General features: G+C 35.4%; 1 protein-coding gene across 2 annotated transcripts in view; it reads left to right on the top strand.

The window, feature by feature from the left end:
• olfm1b (olfactomedin 1b) overlaps nucleotides 1-18,988 on the top strand; it is a 35,768-nt gene extending 16,780 nt beyond the window's left edge. For both annotated transcript variants that reach the window (XM_051093031.1, XM_051093030.1), the window contains exons 2-6: nucleotides 134-283; nucleotides 1,185-1,340; nucleotides 4,275-4,494; nucleotides 7,342-7,448; nucleotides 16,697-18,988. In XM_051093031.1, the coding sequence (XP_050948988.1) occupies nucleotides 134-283; nucleotides 1,185-1,340; nucleotides 4,275-4,494; nucleotides 7,342-7,448; nucleotides 16,697-17,371 (1,308 nt within the window). In that variant the 3' untranslated portion in view covers nucleotides 17,372-18,988. The remainder of the gene's footprint in view (nucleotides 1-133; nucleotides 284-1,184; nucleotides 1,341-4,274; nucleotides 4,495-7,341; nucleotides 7,449-16,696) is intronic.
• The last annotated feature ends 215 nt before the right edge of the window (nucleotides 18,989-19,203 follow it).

Below are 19,203 nucleotides of genomic sequence, written 5' to 3'. Positions count from 1 at the left end.
GGGCGTGGCCTGACATGGCACGAGCAGATGGGATTTTGCTTAATCTTGTGTCGTGTGTGTTTGTAATGCCAATAAGTCTGGGATTATAAATGAAACTGTGAAGTTCAGATGTTGTAATATCTCTCGTCCTCAGGTTTTACCCGCGAACCCAGAGGAGTCCTGGCAGGTGTACAGCTCGGCTCAGGACAGCGAGGGCAGGTGTGTGTGTACGGTCGTCGCACCTCAGCAGACCATGTGCTCGAGAGACGCCCGCACCAAACAACTCCGCCAACTGCTGGAGAAGGTGACCTCCCAACCCATAATGCAATATTGGTTTGCCCTTGGGCATCACATTACCTACGTAAAGTTGCCACAGACACTAAATCTATGACAACCAAAGCTTTCCTCCAGAGATCAAAGTGACCTAGAGACATGAGCCTAACAACCCAGACAACAATATCATTCACATACAAACACTCAAAGTTAATGAGTTCCTCTGGAACACGGCTGGCGCAAAGGCAAACAGCCTTTCCTCAGAAAGACAATGATGCAACTCCTCGGACACATCAAATCATTAGCAGACGTGGAATAGCCGTAGAACGCGCTCGTTTGCTGAAGGTCACTAGATTTGTTATATATTGAGTCGATATATTTAGACATTTCTTCAAAAGCAGATCATCTTGTGGTTCAGTGGAAGTAATAAAATGCAATTTTTTGTTCAGGAGATGATAACGAATTAAATATCAAATATTAAAAATTGCAAAATATATACAGTTATATTCATAATCACGTTTTCTTCGTTTATTCTTTATTTATTAAACATTTTTGATTTATAACTTTTTACAGCAGAGCCCAAGATCTGCCCATATACATAAATAAATAAAATAAAATAAGTAAAATAAAAACTTTTGATACAATACATTATGGAACAATATTAACGTGATCATAATCACGTTTTTCAAAAAACACAAAAAAAAAGAAGAGAGGATAATTAAATATATATTATATTATTATAAATCTTTTTATATTGATTTTAATATTTATTTTCAATATATATACCTAATAAAATATAACAAATTAAATAACAAATTATTAGAGAATATTCAGCCATAAAATTCTAAACTAAATATACACATGTATAATTAAATGAAATGTCTTTACTTACAAAACCACTTTATCTCTGGTTCTTGTGTGTGTGTTTTTAGGTGCAAAACATGACGCAATCAATCCAAGTATTGGACCAGCGGACCCAGAGGGACCTGCAGTACGTGGTGAAGATGGAAGATCAACTCCGTGGCCTGGAGACCAAATTCAGACAGGTGGAGGAAAACCACAAACAAAACATTGCCAAGCAATACAAGGTAAACACACAATTAAATGCAAGCAATGCACCTATTTCACATGAATGCACACATCACTCCACACTACAGATTGCATGCACACCTATAAATGCTAATGTGATTTTTGCGAAATGTGCAGACCTGATTCGATCCAGACAGTTAGTGAACTTTTGTGCGATATTTGCATTTTTGTGCAAACATTTTTACATTTGCTACTAAAAAATGCAAAATTAAATCTTAATTATTGCATTAAAATGATAAAAAATAAAATAAAATAAAAGATCTGCACATTTCACACTTCATGTACTATAGCAATCAAAACGTCCCATGACGCACACTATACTACCTGACAAGTGCATGGACTGTAAATTTGTTTGCACTTTGTAACACAAGCGTGAGTGTGCGAGTACGTGAGATGTACGTGTGTGACTGTGAAAGCACGTGAATGTGTTAGCTAGGTTAGCGAGTTAGCTCCCTGTGCTGAGTGTGTTGTTTCTTGCTTGCAGGGCTAACTATAAAGACATGATAGGAGAGCCAGAGGCCAGAAGAGGCAGGTCTAACCCACGATTGGCTGAAGTGGGCGTCAATCACGCTGTTTATGTCACGATTCTCATATTCTATTCGACATTAGCTGTAAGAAGCACCCCTCCCCCCTCCTTTATCCAACCACCAATTAGATCTCCTCCTGCATGCTACTCTAAAGAATTGTTACGTTTTATTTATATGATCTACATTCTTTAGTTTCATTGCTATATTGCTATTATTATTACTACTACTACCATTATTATTCTCATCTTTGCTAGTATTGCTTAAGTTTTTCTTTTATTACTCTTATTATTTGTCACTATGAGTCTTTGGTTTTTGGAGTAATATGCGTTTTTGAAGTAAAGAATTTAATCTTAACATCACATTGTTGTATGTGAGTTGTAATTTCAGCATGTGTCCCTTTCTGCTGTTGCATTCTAAACGACAACTAATAAAGTCTTTTCCCAATTGTTTACCGTGTTCAGAGCGCTTGATTTCGTCGATAAATGTTTTGTAGATATATCATTTTGCTTTATACGGATATGAGGAGTTTTACTGCATCTTGGCCTCTGGTCTCTCACTGGCTCTACAAGCACACACATCACACACAAACAAAGACTCTTAAAAATAAACATTTTTAATGGTTTACTGAAGCACTTCAGCAAAGAATCCTCTTAAATACATTTCTCAAGGTTCTTGCTGTGCTATATGAAAATTTAAGTTTGTATTTCAATAGAAGTTCTTAATACTGGCATCATTTGTTTCAAAAAATAATAATTTTTTAAGCATCAGTGCATAAAATAGATGGCCAAAAGTATGTGGACACCTTTTAGTTAAAAGATTTTCATCTACAACATCACTTATAATATCAAGACCACAATCAATACAGTCTGTTTACCTTTTGAAAAGAAGCACACATTAGCATACTTTTATAAAGAGTATTACAGAAATAATACACTTAAGAAAATACTTAAGTGCAAACTCAACATACCCAAAGTAATTGCAGTAATTTAATACTTTAAGTGTGCTTTAGTATGTAAGTCAATACAGTGTATTTCTTTAAAACAAAAGATTTGGCATAAAAGAAAAATAATTTGGACCCATACAATGTGTTTTTGGCTATTGCAACAAATATACCCATGCTGCTTATGACTGGTTTAGTGGTCCAGGGCCACAACTATGTGTAAGCATTATCTGCAAGAACAGGTTTTTAAAAGTATACTTTTAAGATTTGATGTGCACTACAAGTGCACATTCTATACAATTAATTTAACACAAAAAGCACACTTCTTTTTCACAAGGGCAAACTAGCATTTATAGTAGAGCGGGATCTTTTTCTGCACTAGCAAGATTCATGAAAATTATTTATCTAGCCCGTCTGGTGCGGAAAAACTGGACTGACCTGCACAAAAACCAGACTTGAACTCTCATAGCAGACCTTCGCAACCTTTTCTGTCCAGCCAACATCAATAGCTGACCTCACTGATGCTCATGAGCAAACTGCTATATCAGTTCCAGCATCTAGAAAAGAACAGTAGAAACTGTTACAGAAGCAAAAGAATGACTAAATGCCCATTCACACCAAAAGTGAATACTTTAAACATAACTATAACGATTAGCATCCACACCAGCACACAATAACATTCCGTTTATTATAAGCGCATGCTTAAGTTTTGTCATCTGCCACTTTAAATGCTCTAGCTCTTTAAAGTCAGGTGAATTCTGATTGGCTGTCAATGTTTTTAGCATTTATCAGCTGGAAAAAACATTCTGAAAGTGATTCCAACAATGTTAAAGGCTACACCACATTATTATAAATGTGGTGTAGCCTTTACTATTTGTTTACATCTAAAACGATATCTTTATCGTTATAGTTTTACTTTCGGTGTGAACAGATCTTAACTCATAAATGCCAATAGTTTAGATGTCCACATACTTTGAGGCAGATATGGTTTTCTATCCACCTTATTCTTTAACGCAGAAGTAAGCCTATAGGCAAGACTTCCCATTCATTAGCCACTATAGGAAAATAACAGGAAGAATAACAATGTGCAGTAAACTGTGCAAACCAGTTCATAATTAAGATAATACATTAGAATAATATGGTACGACACACCAATTTGCAATATAAAGCAGCGTATTGTTTTGTACAGCTAAAAATAGCTGGATGTGGGAAACCAGATCCATAAAATTTACAAATAACTGCACCCACTCTTACGGGAAAAAATAAATTGGATAAAAACTCCAGCTGTAAAACCCATTCAAACGTTTATTTTAAGAGTTTCCAGATGAACAAACACATATTAATATATACACAACAGTACTCAACATCTAGATTGTTCATCTCAGTACAGGCAGTGAGGGTTTAGAAAGGTTTCGGAACATACAATAAGCAAGATTTTCCAACATTGCCACATTACGTATTTGCAGGCCATAAAGGCAAAAATGGCGGAGCTGCGTCCGCTGATCCCCGTACTGGAGGAGTACAAAGCGGACGCGCGGCTGGTTCAGCAGTTTAAGGAGGAGGTACAGAACTTGACGTCCAGCCTCAGCCTCCTTCAGCAGGAGATGGGAGCCTACGACTACGATGACCTGCACTCCCGTGTGGTTAGTCTAGAGGAGCGACTACGTGCATGCATGCAGAAGCTCGGTAAGACACAGAATCAATAAATATGTGTTTATGTTTCTCAACATGGTTTACCAAAGATATGATACTGGATCCACATCAATTACTTAACTTGGAATTCCAGGTACAGTACAAAGCAACCTTAATTAACAACATCTATAGCATAATTGACTTACTTTTTTAGGCAAGTATTTCATTTTAATTAAAGTGAATGGAGCCAATCTGACAATATTTCAAAATTATACTAACAACATGTAAACTATAGGCTTGTTGACATGTTTTTTTTTTTTCCTGTGGCAGTTCTAAAAAGTCAGGAAATAGAATTCATGATACAATGTAGAAAAAACTGTCTAAAACTGTAAAATGATCACTTAAAGGATTACTTCACTTCTAGAACAAAAATTTACAAAATAATTTACTCACCCCCTTATTATCCAAAATTTTCATGTTTTCTTTCTTCAGTCGTATTGAAATTGTTTTTTGAGGAAAACACTGAACTTTTAAAATGCAGTTTAAAGGCAGCTTCAGAGGGCTCTAAACGATCCCAGCTGACGAAGAAGGGTCTTGACTAGTGAAATAGTCGGTTATTTTCTTAAAAACAATTAGAATTTATATACTTTTTAACCTCAATCGCTTGTCTTGTTTAGCTCTGCGATGTGCATGTGTACTTTGTGCACTCTAGTTCAATATAGTTCTCCTCCAACTTTGAAATCGCCCTGTATCGCTGCAAAAAAAGGTAAAACAGTGATGTATGATGATTTTGAAGTTGGAGAGATGAGATGGGAGTTTTTTAAAATACTGTACCCTAAATGTCTTGAACTGGAGTGCACAGAGTATGCATACTCATCACAGAGCTAGACAAGGCGAGCATTTGTGGTTAAAAAAGTGTATAAATTGTAAAAAAATTTTAGAAAATAACTGTTTTGTTATATAAGACCCTTCTTCCTCAGCTGGGATCATTTAGAGCTCTTTGAAGCTGCATTTTGGAAGTTCAAACTCGTGGGTACCATAGAAGTCCACTATATGGAGAACATTTCTAAAATGTTTTCCTCAAAAAACAATTTCTTTACAACTGAAGAAAGAAAGACATAAACATCGTCAAGGGGGTGAGTAAGTTATCTGTAAATTTTTGTTTTGGAAGTGGACTTCCCCTTTAAGGTGCTCTACTTTCATGCACTAAGTTTGTAATTAATATGCTAAAAATAATTTTTATTACTTAAATTACTTTTTAATTTACTTCTTAAGATAATCATAAGAACATCTAAGTGTACTCAAATGTGCTATTTTGGGACACTTGGGACACTAGTGTATGAAAGCTGGGTTCAAGTGTACTAAAATGGTAACTAAATGCATTTTTTTAATACAGAGATAGTATTTTAAAAGCACATTTTAGTTTATTGTGTCACAAAATAGTTCATTTGAGTACACTCACATACACAGATGCTCTTAAAATAATCTTAAGTACTGAAGAACTTTTTTTAGCATATTAAGTGCAAAACTAAAGCCTCAAGAACATTTTCGCCTGGGTCTGCTTACGTCTCCTGCTTCTCAGATGTTTCTCCTGAGAAAAAGAGCCCAGTAATTTCATGTGTCCTCTAGGGTTTCAGAGAAGATCTCAACATCTCAAACTGTCGGATTTTAACCAAAAGTCAGAGATTTCAATATTTTTCATCCATTTCTCCTAAGATCAAATGTTCTGAGCTGCTCTTCACATTAATTTCACAGCTCTGTGTCAACTATTCTCTCATTTGGGTCTGTTTTATTTTAGCAGAAACATCTGAGACGTAGCTGATACTTAAATGAAGCATAACTGAGAACTCAGTTCAAATCTCTCGAGCTATAAAAGAGTAAAATTATGTATTCGCTATCACAGCCTCCATTTCCCAGCATCTACACACACAGGCATCTTTTCTCTAGTGTGTATCATCTTTCTTTCTCCTTCACGCCGGGTTTCTGGAAGAGAAATCTGGGCCAGTTTCACTGTACGATCAATACGGCTTTAAAACAACTGATTGATCTCTGCTTTCACACACACACTTGAGCTTCATCCATGTGTGTCGCTTCTGATGAATATAAAACATTTACAAGAAAACCACATGAATTTCACATGACCAGATTCTTAATGACCAGATTTATGCCAAAAATCCTATTTTCATCAGAAATGTAAAAATCTAGTTCACTATTTCACGTTCAAATATAAATCCTCAAATGCCTCAGCAAGTAACACTTTTGACAATAATGAATCAGTAATCATGTACATTGCTCCAGTACATTATATGAGAGGGTTGTGTATTTTTCTGCAGATGTGTGTCTGTGGTGTCTGCAGTATGAGAGAATCAGGGCTTTAGTCTAAAGATAGTAGCGTAATAATTTAGTCCTGTATTTCCCTCCAGACAACAGATTACAGCTCAGTGTGTTAATCTCAAGCATGTGTGTGTGCTGAATGGACGAGGCTGAGCATAAGCACACACACGCACAACACGGTTATCACTCACTATCACCACATGATGTCAAAAACCATAATTTTTTATATTTATCTTTTATTCTCTCTCCATTTCATAAACATGAAAAACATTCATATGTATTCATATATTATCAAAGAAGACTTTTTCTCTCTATCTTCGTTATGAAAGCTCATAATGAAGCTCAGTGTGACTCACTTAAAGTCATTTAATCATAACCTTTGCTCCAAGATATAAGATTACCACAGTAATTAAGAGTGAATCAGACTCATCATAATATTACAGCATTACATCACTAAACTCATTAAATGTGTGTGTGTGACAATAGGCATCTTGTGAGAAAGTGTGCATGTGTGAGTGCAATTATATACGTGTTTGTAATTAAATATATGTGTTGTGTGTCTTGCAGCTTGTGGTAAGCTGACCGGCATTAGTGATGCAATCACTATTAAAACATCCGGGTCTCGGTTCGGATCATGGATGACGGACCCTCTCGCTCCTGAAGGAGACACAAGGGTGAGTGTAAATGCAAAATATATTTTAGACATTTTCAAATTCAATTCAAATTTATTTGTATAGCGCTTTTCACGATAGATATCGTTGCAAAACAACTTTACAGCAAATTAAAGTTTATATATAAAATATTTTTAGTAGTAGCTTACTAGTGGTGACTATGTCAAGTTGATGTACATATGGCAGAGATGTATGGTAAAGATCAATTAATGACGTAATCAAACAGAAAAAGAACATTATAAATTAGTAGCAAAATTCGGCAGTGCTGTATGTTGTTTCAGGGTTGGCATCAATGCAGTCAGACATGCAATATCATTTAAAGAAATCTAATGTCAAAAAAAGTCTCTTTTGCTCAACAAGGCTGCATTTGTTTGACAAAAAATACAGTAAAAACTGTAATATTGTGAAATATTTTTGCATTTTAAAATAACTGCACTGTAAAAAAAACAAAAAATTGTTAAATTTACGGTAAAAACTGGCAGCTGTGGTTGCCAGAATTTTACCGTAAAAAATACGGTAGCAACATTTTGCGATAGGAAAAAACTAAGAATAAAGAGTTATTTCAACAACATTTTTTTTTTTTTTTAATCTAACACAGGGAATTCTGGGAATGTCAATGTCAGTTATTCACTGTAAATTTGATGGTCTTTTACCATTAAACAGGTTTTTACTGTAGCATTTTTACAGTTTTTTACAGCTAAATTCACAGTCATTTTTTACAGTGTGTTTTCGATTTGAATATATTGCAAAATGTAATTTATTCCTGTGATGCAAAGCTGGATTTTCAGCATCATTACACCAGGCTTCAGTGTCACATGATCCTTTACAAATCATTCTAGTATGCTGATTTGAAATTGAAAACAGTCGTGCTGCTTGATATTTTTGTGGAAACCATTTTTTAGGATTCTTTGATGAATATAAAGTTCAAAAGGATTGTGTTTATTCAAAATAGAAAACTTTTGTAACATTATAAATGTCTTGACTGTCACTTTTGATCAATTTAATGTGCATTTCTGCATTTCCTAGTATTTGATTGTGACAGTAACTGTAGCTTCGTTCTGTAGGACAAACAGGATTCACTTCTGAGATTCATTAACATGCAGATGGTGGAGGATAGCTGGTTATTTTATGCCGGCAGTAAAAACCCACAAGCACATAGCTTCTGGCAACTGCTTTATAACCATAAAGAAAAAAGAAACCTCAAGGCTGAGCCCGTCATACACAAATGCATATATACATGCTCGAAAACCCACGTCCTATACTGACATGTTAAAACGCACTGTGAAATTCTTAGCCCTCATGCCATTTTCGAAAATACATCATCTAAATATTTCATCAGCATCATCTAAAATCACATGATCATTGTGCAGCAGATGAACTGATTTTGAGTTACAAATCATAAACATTTCCAGGATTCAAAACCCTCTATTTTATTCTTCTTTTAAGTTTTTAAGCATTACTTTCCATAAAAAGTAACTAAGTAACACAATTAGTTACTTTTTTTATGAAGTAATGCAATATTGTAATGCTTTACTTTTAAATGTAACTTTAGCCAACACCGTTTGTAAAACGTTTAAAAGTCAGTTTGTAATAACCATTCATTTGCAATTTACTTTCACACTATTTTTATTATAAAGGGTTTTGAATCACTTGGAATGAGAGAATCCAAAAAGAATCAGTTCATTACAACCATTCATTTACAAGTTTTCTTTTACATTGTTTTTCATTCCGATAACATTTCTGAACAGTTTGTAAATCACTTGGAACAAAAGAATCAGAAAATAATCATTTCATAATAACCATTAGTTTGCAAGTTTACTTTTATACTGTTTATCATTAAGAAGAGTTTTGAATCACTTGAAATGAAAGAATCCAAAAAGAATCGGTTCGTAACAACCATTCGTTTATGAGTTTTTATTCCGATAACACTTTATGAACAGTTTGCGAATCACCTGGAACAAAGGAATCAAAAAAGAATCAGATCATAATAACCAATCGCTTGCAAGTTTACTTTTACACTGTTTATCATTACGAAGAATTTTGAAAAAGTCAGTTTGTAATAACCATTCATTTGCAATTTACTTTCACACTATTTTTATTATGAAGGGTTTTGAATCACTTGGAATGAAAGAATCAAAAAAGAATCAGTTCATAACAACCATTTGTTTACAAGTTTTCTTTTTCATTGTGCTTCGTTTCGACAACATTTTATGAACAGTTTGTGAATCACTTGGAGCAAAAGAATAAAAAAAAGAATCAGTAATAACCATTAGTTTGCAAATTTACTTTTACGCTGATTACTCATTTCGTAACAACCATTTGTTTAGTTTTTCATTCCGACAACATTTTCTGAACAGTTTGTGAATCACCTGGAATGAAAGAACCAAAAAGAATCAGCTTGTAACAACCATTTACGAGTTTTCTTTTACATTGTTTTTCACTCCAACAATATTTATGTAAATCATTTGGAACAAAAGAATCAGTTCATAATAAATACGTTTACTTTTACTTTATTTATCATACAAATAACATTTACAAACAGTTTGTGAATCACTTGGAATGAAACATTCAAAAAAATTATTATTTTTTTTATTTTTCAGTTCGTATTAATTATTTGTTTACGAGTTTTCTTTTACATTGTTTTTCATTTCAACAACATTCATGAACAATTTGGGGAAAAAATAATAAAAAAAGAATCAGTTCGTAACAACCATTAGTTTGGGAGTTTACTTTTACACGGCTTGTTATTCAAAACGAAACAAAAGAATCATTTGTCATAACCATTTGTTTACAAGTTTACTTTCACATAATTTATCATTCAAATAACATTTACGAACAGTTTGTGAATCATTTGAAATGAAAGAATCAATTTGTTATAAACATTTGTTTGCAAATTTACATTTAAATTATTCATCATTCAAAGAACATTTACAAACAGCTTGTGAATTACTTGGGACGAAAAAAACTATTCATTATAACCATTTGTTTGCAAGTTTACTTTTACATTATTTATCGTTCAAATAACAATTACGAGCAGTTTGTGAATCACTTGGAATGAATCAATTCATTATAACTATTTGTTTGCACATTTACTTTTGCATTATTTATCATTCCAACAACATTTATAAACATTTACGAATCACTTGGAAAGAAGAATCAGTTCATAACAGCAATTCATTTGTGAGCTGGACATACATGGAGTTAAAGCCAGGTCACTAACACTCACAGCGGCATGAGGAAAAAATAAGCGAGGCCAAATAATTTTCCACTCATCCAGATGTGAAGCGCTCCAGCGGGGCTCGTAATAGAGGGCGCCGAGGGGCTTGTGATAACGGGTGGAGGTGAAGACACAGCAGACTGTGGAGGATGAATGAGGGCAGCTGGAAATGAGTGCGAGACGTTCCTGATGGCCTGCGTGTATAAGCCGATTCTTAGCCTAATCGTTTCCTAGACATTTGTGAGAGTGTGAAGAGGGTTTTGGTGATGCCGTATGGCATAGCAGAAGTGTGCTACAACTTTTGACCTACTTATCTGTCGGACTGCTGTTAAGGATCTGGGCTGGATAACAAACATTACAGTATCGAACTCACACGGGTTGATCTATGAGGCATCAGCGTTGCACCCGTGGCCAGGATCTTAACCCCAGGTTGCATGCGACTGTTCCTGTAATAAATGTCCTGCATGCAGCTTTGCATTAAACCGTGGCTAAATGACAAATTGGCAATTAGCAGTTGGCATCCCAGAGCTGCATATGCTTTAACTGCTGCGTTCCGGAGAAGTTTCTCAGCGAGCAGCTTCCCAGTTCTCATTGATGAACAAAACTTGAATTAATTGACCTGAATAATGACACTATTGTCAGCTGCTTTATTCCTGAATCTAATTTGTTTGACGAATTTTGCAACATTGACACTGTTATTGACCTGAACTGAATCAACACTGAACTGACTTGAGCTTAATACCGATATGCATCATGAATTCTGTTTTCTTCCTGTTTATTACTGTGAAATCGCTTTGAAACAATCTATTTTCTATAAAGCGCGATATAAATAAAGTTGACTTGAATCTTATTTGAATCCTAGGGAGTTTAAGACCTTCTTTGTTTCTCAAGCATTTCTTAAAAAACATAATAAAATAAACTCTATGATGTGAATCACCTATTCAGTGTTCACTAACTACTAACTATTGTTTACATGTTAGGGACTAGATATTCATGCACCAATATTTCACTAAAAATAACTTTATTAAAACCTTCATTATGTTCATTAAATATTTATTTATTAAAATAATTTATTATTATATAGCTGATATTACAATTTGTAATTTTTTGTATAAATGCATTGAAAACAGTACATTAAAAACTAAAATTAATTACAATTCTACAATTCTTTTACAATTCTAAAACATTATAATGTAAAATATGAAATTATATTAATTTTGAAAATGGCTAAAGATTGCATGTAACAGTGTTAGTAAATTCTTAAAATTTTTTTTTTTTTTTTTTTTTTACAAAATTAGTTTAAAAAATAACCTAAAAGTAAAAACCGGGAAAGTGAGCATGTACAATTAAAATATCTAATATTGGATAATTAAAAAAAAAATAAACAAAACAAAAAAACAATATATATATATATATATATTTATATACACCCTACCGGTAAAAAGTTTTTGCACAGTAGGATTTTATATGAATAAAAAGTTTCGAAGAACACTATTTATCCGAAATTTAAAGCATTTTTGGTATATAAAAAGTAATAATTTTATAATCTATAAATACTGAATAATAATAATAATAATAAATGTTTCCTGAACAGCAAATCAGCATATTAGAAAGATTTCTGAAGGATCATGTGACACTGAAGACTGGAGTAATGCTGCTGAAAATTCAGCATTGCAACACAGAAATAAATTACATTTTAAAATATTTTTAAATAGAAAGCAGTTATTTTAAATAGTAAAACTATTTCACAATATTACTGCTTTTGCTGTATTTTAAATCAAATAAATGCAGACTTGGTGAGCAGAAAAGTATTTTTTAAAAACAATAAAGATCTTACTGTCCAAAATGGTACCAATATACTGTGCATCTCCATATTCATAATGTAGTTTAGCTCTTATTGCATTTTGCAAAGAATTATAATAGTACACAAAAAAAAAAACAAGATTTGATGTGTTACATTGAATTAAATGTGAAATGTTGTATTTTCTTGTATAGTACACTCCAGTAATCCATTTTATTTACAATTTCCAAAAAAAAAAAAAAAAAAATCATTGTTCACCAGCTACCAATTTTACAGCATACAGCAGACTGGGAAATATAAAAGAACAACAAATACTCTAATACAAAACCCAAAAATATTAGATCTCTGATTTAGAAACAACACACATTAATCCCAAAATGCTCAATTATAAACCCAAAACGTCATAAAAGTGATGCCTTGCACAGTGCCTCCAAACCCCATAAACGCAGTGGAGCAATTATAAATTGGTGAACATATAACCTTCATTCACACCCACAGACCCAGTTTTAGTGCTTTCCCCCCTCCCTCTCATTCTGTTTTTCTCACACTTTGGGTTGGAGGCTCTTGTTCTCTAAGATTGATGAGACCGTAGGCTGTATGTGTGAGACAGACAGAGCGTGGAGAGAGAGAGATGTGTGTGTGTGTGTGTGTGTGTGTGTGTGAGTGAACAATAAGCAATATCTCAGAGCCGTTTTTGGCTCTTGAAAGATAAAAAGCTTTGGCAAAGCAGCGTGTTGCTGTCAGAGATACCAAGCAGAGATGGGGCAGCATTCAAGCTCTGTGCGAGCATTAAGTTAAAGCCCGAACAAACACCCTGTGACCGACCAGCATACGGTCAAATATTAATGCTGCGTTCTATATTCTGATCATATTCCTGTTTGATTTCCAACTTCTGACCATAAAGCTATTCTGTGGCCTGAAGATGATGGAAACAGAAATAAAAATAACAATGCTCCCAGCAGCTTTACAGATCAACAACAAAAAATATGTAAATTGATAAAAAACGTATATGATTATCAGAGAGGATTATTTACTGTGTTTTACATGCTCATCTCTGCAAAGCAGTTTTATTAGCATGTAATGATTGACATTTGACTCACTAAAGCAACTTATTTGCATATAAACATTACATTTCACATCTCAAAATGAATTTTTTATGCACTGTTCATTAAGAAAGTGTGGTACCTAATAAATTAATATTTTTAGTCATTAAGAACCCATTAATTTGATCAAAGGTGACAGTAAACATGTATAATGATTCCTATTTCAAAGGAATGCTATTCTTTTGAACTTTCTATTCATTAAGACTGAATTTAAGACTGAAACTAAAATTAAAACCATTAAAAATGTTACTTGAAATAAGATAAATGTTAAATGAAATAAAAATAAAATATATTTAAAAATTATTTCAGCTAGTTACCAAGGCAGTATTACTCATTTTTTATTTAGTCTAACTTGATAAAATAATAAAATAATAAAAAATAAATAAAAATGTATTTAAACTATTTATATACATTCAAAACTGCGCCTCTAAACATGAGGAATATTACATCACAAATTCAGTATCTCAGTGATACTAAAATAACACTGCATCAAAGAATTACAAAAAATAACATTTTCCACAAAAATATGAAGCAGCACAACTGTTTTTAACATTAATAATAATAGAATGATTTCTGAAGGACCATGTGACACTTAAGACTGGAGTAATGATGCTTAAAATTCAGCTTTGCATCACAGGAATAAATTACATTTTTAAACATATTCAAATAGAAAACAATTATTATGTATTGTAATAATATTTCACAATATTTTTACTTTTTGACAAATAAATGTGAGCATAAAATACTTCTTCGAACAACAACTAAGTTTAACATGTGAAGTTGATCAGATCCTGGCCTAAAAAACATCTGTTTGGGGTAAAAAAAAAAAAAGAAAGAAAAAAAAAAAAGATTTATGGTGTTATTTTGGTGTTGGCCAAAGAATGAGCTCCCTGGGCTGAATCTTGGCACTTCCTTCTACTTTTGAGGATTTTGTAGTCGTCACTTCTGCCCAGGACTCACTCACCAAGAGTATTATCACACTGCTCTGTGTAAAGCTGCTTTGGAACTGTTTATTATTGTGAAAAATGCTGTTAAACACAGTGAAATGTAATCAGATGTTATTGCTGCAGCCATACAATGAACAACTGTGGGTTTCACGAGAGGTAGAGGTTGTGCAGTATATTCAAACATGCAGAAGAGAGAGTAAGTGTGTTGATATATGTTGATATATGTTGATATATACAGTAGATGTTGTTTACTGCTTCGTGCCTCCTATAGAGAGCAAAGCTCTGGAATATTCCATAAGCGTGACTGCTCTACCTTTCCATTCGCTCACCAAGAGACAGAAGCCCCAGCCATGCTGGGAATTCTCCACGGAGAGTCGCTTTTATCCGGAATGATCTGGAATTATCCCCATAGGGTTCGTAATGCCTGGCACACAGCAACTTCCTGGCTGTCAGTTTTCACCGCCTGTGTTCTGCCACAGCCAGGGAAGGATGGATACCTTCAGTCTGGAATTTAATTAAGACCTCGCTGAACACATCCTGCTGTGCTGGCAAATTCATGCCAGAACAAAACAAAACAAAAAAATCAAATGCAAGCACAGACAAAATAAAGAACAACTTGACCCACTTCGATCGAACGTTCAAAGGATGAGTCTGTAGCTTAACCTTCGCTACTTGAATTTTGATTCTGTGTATGTCGAGCCAGAATTATGACCATTTTTATACTCTATCTATCTATCTATCTATCTATCTATCTATCTATCTATCTATCTGTCTGTCTATCTGTCTGTCTGTCTGTCTGTCTGTCTGTCTGTCCTACCTACCTACAAGATGGATGGATGGATGGTAGTTGGTTGGATGGTGGATGGATGGATGGATGGATGGATGGATGGATGGATAGATGGTTGGTTGTTGGTTGGATAGATGGTTGTTGGATGGGTGGTTGTTGGTTGGATGGATGGATAGATGGTTGTTGGTTGGATGGATGAATGGTTGTTAAATGGATGGATGGGTGGTTGTTGGATGGATGGATGGGTGGTTGTTGGATGGAAGGATGGATGGAAGGATAGATGGTTGTTGGTTGGATGGATGATGGATGGATAGATAGATAGATGGTTGTTGGTTGGATGGATGGATGGATGGATGGATAGATAGATAGATGGTTGTTGGTTGGATGGATGGGTGGTAGTTGGATGGATTTCTGTCTGTCTACCTACCTACCTACCTACCTAAAAGATAGATAGATAGATAGATAGATAGATAGATAGATAGATAGATAGATAGATAGACAGACGGATGGATAGATAAATGGTTGCTGGTTAGATGGATGGATGTTGATAGATTGTTGTTAGATGGATGGATGGATGGATGGATTGTTGTTGGATGGATGGATGGATGGATGGTTGTTAGTTGGATAGTGGATGGATGGATGGATGGGTGGATAGATAGATGGTTGTTGGTTCAACAGATGGTTGTTGGATGGATGGATGGTTGTTGAATGGATGGATGGATAGTTGTTGGATGGAAGGATGGATGGAAAGATAGATGGTTTTTGGATGGATGGATGGATGGATGGATGGATGGATGGATAGATGGTTGTTGGTTGTTTGGATGGATGGTTGTTGAATGGATAAAAAAAAATAGTTTTTGGTTGGATGGATGGATAGATGGATGGATGGATAGATGGTTGTTTGTTGTTTGGATGGATGGATGGTTGTTGGATGGATGGATGAATGGATGGATGGTAGTTTGATGGATGGATGGTTGCTGGATGGATGGATAGATAGAAAGATACATAGAGAGAGAGAGAGAGAGAGAGAGAGAGAGAGATTGACATCTATCTATCTATCTATCTATCTATCTATCTATCTATCTAATCTGAATTTCAATTCAAGTTCCTGTTTTGTACCTCATATATAACTCAAATTAATTTCAAAATTGTGCACAACCCCTGATGAACACCTTAAAAAGATCAGTATACATTCAGTATACATTCTGACAAACATCTGCTGCATGTTGTGCGAACATCCAACAGGGAATGTTTCAGCAGACATACAACATCCTCCAGAAAAAAACTAATGCACATCTGGCCAACATATTTGTGCTACAGGGATGTGTCTCATTAACTCAATTCCTTGTATTGTCAGTCATTTATATTAATCACTAACCCTCTCACTTCTGTTCAGGTGTGGTACATGGACGGCTACCATAACAATCGCTTTGTGCGGGAGTACAAATCTATGGCGGACTTCATGACGTCAGACAACTTCACATCTCACCGGCTGCCGCACCCTTGGTCCGGGACGGGTCAGGTGGTCTACAACGGCTCCATCTACTTCAACAAGTTCCAGAGTAACATGATCATCAAGTTCGACTTTAAGACGTCCACCATCAGTAAGTCTCAGCGTCTGGACAACGCAGGCTACAGTAACACCTACCACTACGCCTGGGGTGGACATTCCGACATCGACCTCATGGTGGACGAGGGCGGGCTCTGGGCCGTCTACGCCACCAATCAGAACGCGGGGAACATCGTCATCAGCAAGCTCCACCCCTTGACCCTGCACATAATCCAGACCTGGACGACCAATCACCCGAGACGCAGCGCCGGGGAGTCGTTTATGATTTGCGGGACGCTCTACGTCACCAACGGCTACTCGGGAGGGACCAAAGTCTACTACGCCTACCACACCAACTCCTCGACGTACGAGTACATCGATATCGTTCTGCAGAACAAATACTCGCACATCTCCATGCTGGACTACAACCCGCGAGACCGCGCGCTGTACGCTTGGAATAACGGACATCAGGTCCTATACAATGTTACGCTTTTCCACGTCATCCGCTCGGAGCAACTGTAACCTTGGGTGATTTAGAAGACAATCTTTAGGAATGTTCTTCAACAAATTGTTACAAAAAAATGCTATGCTGAATGAAAACTATCTCTGAACAATAGACACGTGAATGGAACACAAAATCATAAACAGATGCCAAAAAAATGAAATAAACAAAGCCACGCTTTTCTTTTTTTTTTTTTTTTTACAAAAGGACTTTACTTTCTAAGACGCCGACTGGTCAGATGTTTTCCAGTAGCACTAAAAAGACATTTGGTCCATGCACTGAAATGAAGGGAATGTTGGGATTAGTTACGGACTAGTAGCCCACACTCAACCTCATAAACTGAGCAGCGTGTGCAGGAAAACCGATGGTGCTTCACTTGGCAAACTAACACGGACGGCTTGCCAGTCTGTGCAATATCCTAAATCCAACTTGTGTGCTTTGCAGAGCTCATTTCTTTAGGTTATGCGACAAAATGTGATTGGCTGAAGGCGTTGACTGTTGAAAGCTCGTTCAAAGGACTCTGGTGAGATTTTACTTGAACTTATCTGCAATTAAGTTCTCTAGACGTGGACCATATCATGGTATTTTATAACGACCTACATGTATGTAGCACCTGAGAACAGACCAAAGCGTGCTATTAAAGTCAACATGAAATCACACATTCCAGTCTTAATATGCACAATATGCCCCTGAAACGAACTTTGTTTTTGGATGACATAATCAAGAACTTATCTTTCAACCCCTCAGTTGAACTTATCCATCATTCTGGTCATAGTGCAATCAATTCCTAATGGATAAAATCAAGTTTCATCTACAGAAACACACCATTTCGTGTTGACTTTAAACCTTCTCCGGTGAGATTATCACCCTTCAGGCTACCGATACACACGTTGTTGTGCTTGTAAATGGATGTCAGCTGCATCTGCATCACGATTGCTACGTACGATACACCAACTCTGTGTAACAGATGTGCCGGTTTTACTAGCAGATGGGGTTCAGGTACAATCTTACTCCGATTTAGTCTCCGTGCTGGTGAATTCTTGTAAAATGATCTCTTTAGTTTTGCATGAGCAGTTTCTACAAGCGCAGGTGTGCTCAAAGGAATGTTTACCTGTGTGATGCCGTATGTGACTGATTTGGGATCAGGGCTGGTGGGAGGGAGGTTGGGGTTGGTTATAGCTTCTAGAAACCTGGGGATTTCAACAAAAAGATGCTTGTTTCTATCTGGTTCGTTTCGAGTGGCTTGTTTCTTACGCCCATTCTTGATTTTTGTAGATTTGATGTTTTTTGTAATTTACAGTAGTACCGTCTGCTTGGGTGATGCTTCGGTGTCTTTGTTTTAGTTCGTTGGCGTTAGAAAGCCACATTTCTGTCACGAAAACTCAAAAAAAGATCGATGTCAGAATGTAAAATGTCTCATTTTGGAGGACCTCTAAAATATGAATATGAAACTATAACATAACTGAGCGGTCTAATATATGATGTAATCATTTTAACAAGGCTCATACTGTCTTATGAAGCTAATTAGCTGAAGCTAATTCCAGCTTTCATTCTTTTTGCGCTTAGCTGGATGTGTGTTGTACCCGCAATACAAAGATTCTTATCAATAAAAGAGGATTTATGTCCTGATGTCATCATTCGGTGTTGAGCTCTGAGTGTTTTATCACAAATGTTGAAAGAAACTACAAAAGCTTGGGTTTAACCAACAAGACTACCATGATTATCTAGAGGCTAAAGGATGTTGTTTAGACAAGCTTCGTTAGCTGTTATAAATAAACAGGACAGGGTGAATTAAAGTTCATGAACACGTTTCTGTATTAAACTGCTAAAAAGTTTCTGTTGTAATTGTTAG

Source organism: Labeo rohita, chromosome 21 (assembly GCF_022985175.1).
Source record: "Labeo rohita strain BAU-BD-2019 chromosome 21, IGBB_LRoh.1.0, whole genome shotgun sequence".
Lineage (NCBI taxonomy): Eukaryota > Metazoa > Chordata > Actinopteri > Cypriniformes > Cyprinidae > Labeo > Labeo rohita.
This window is presented reverse-complemented; position numbering and strand designations above follow the sequence as displayed.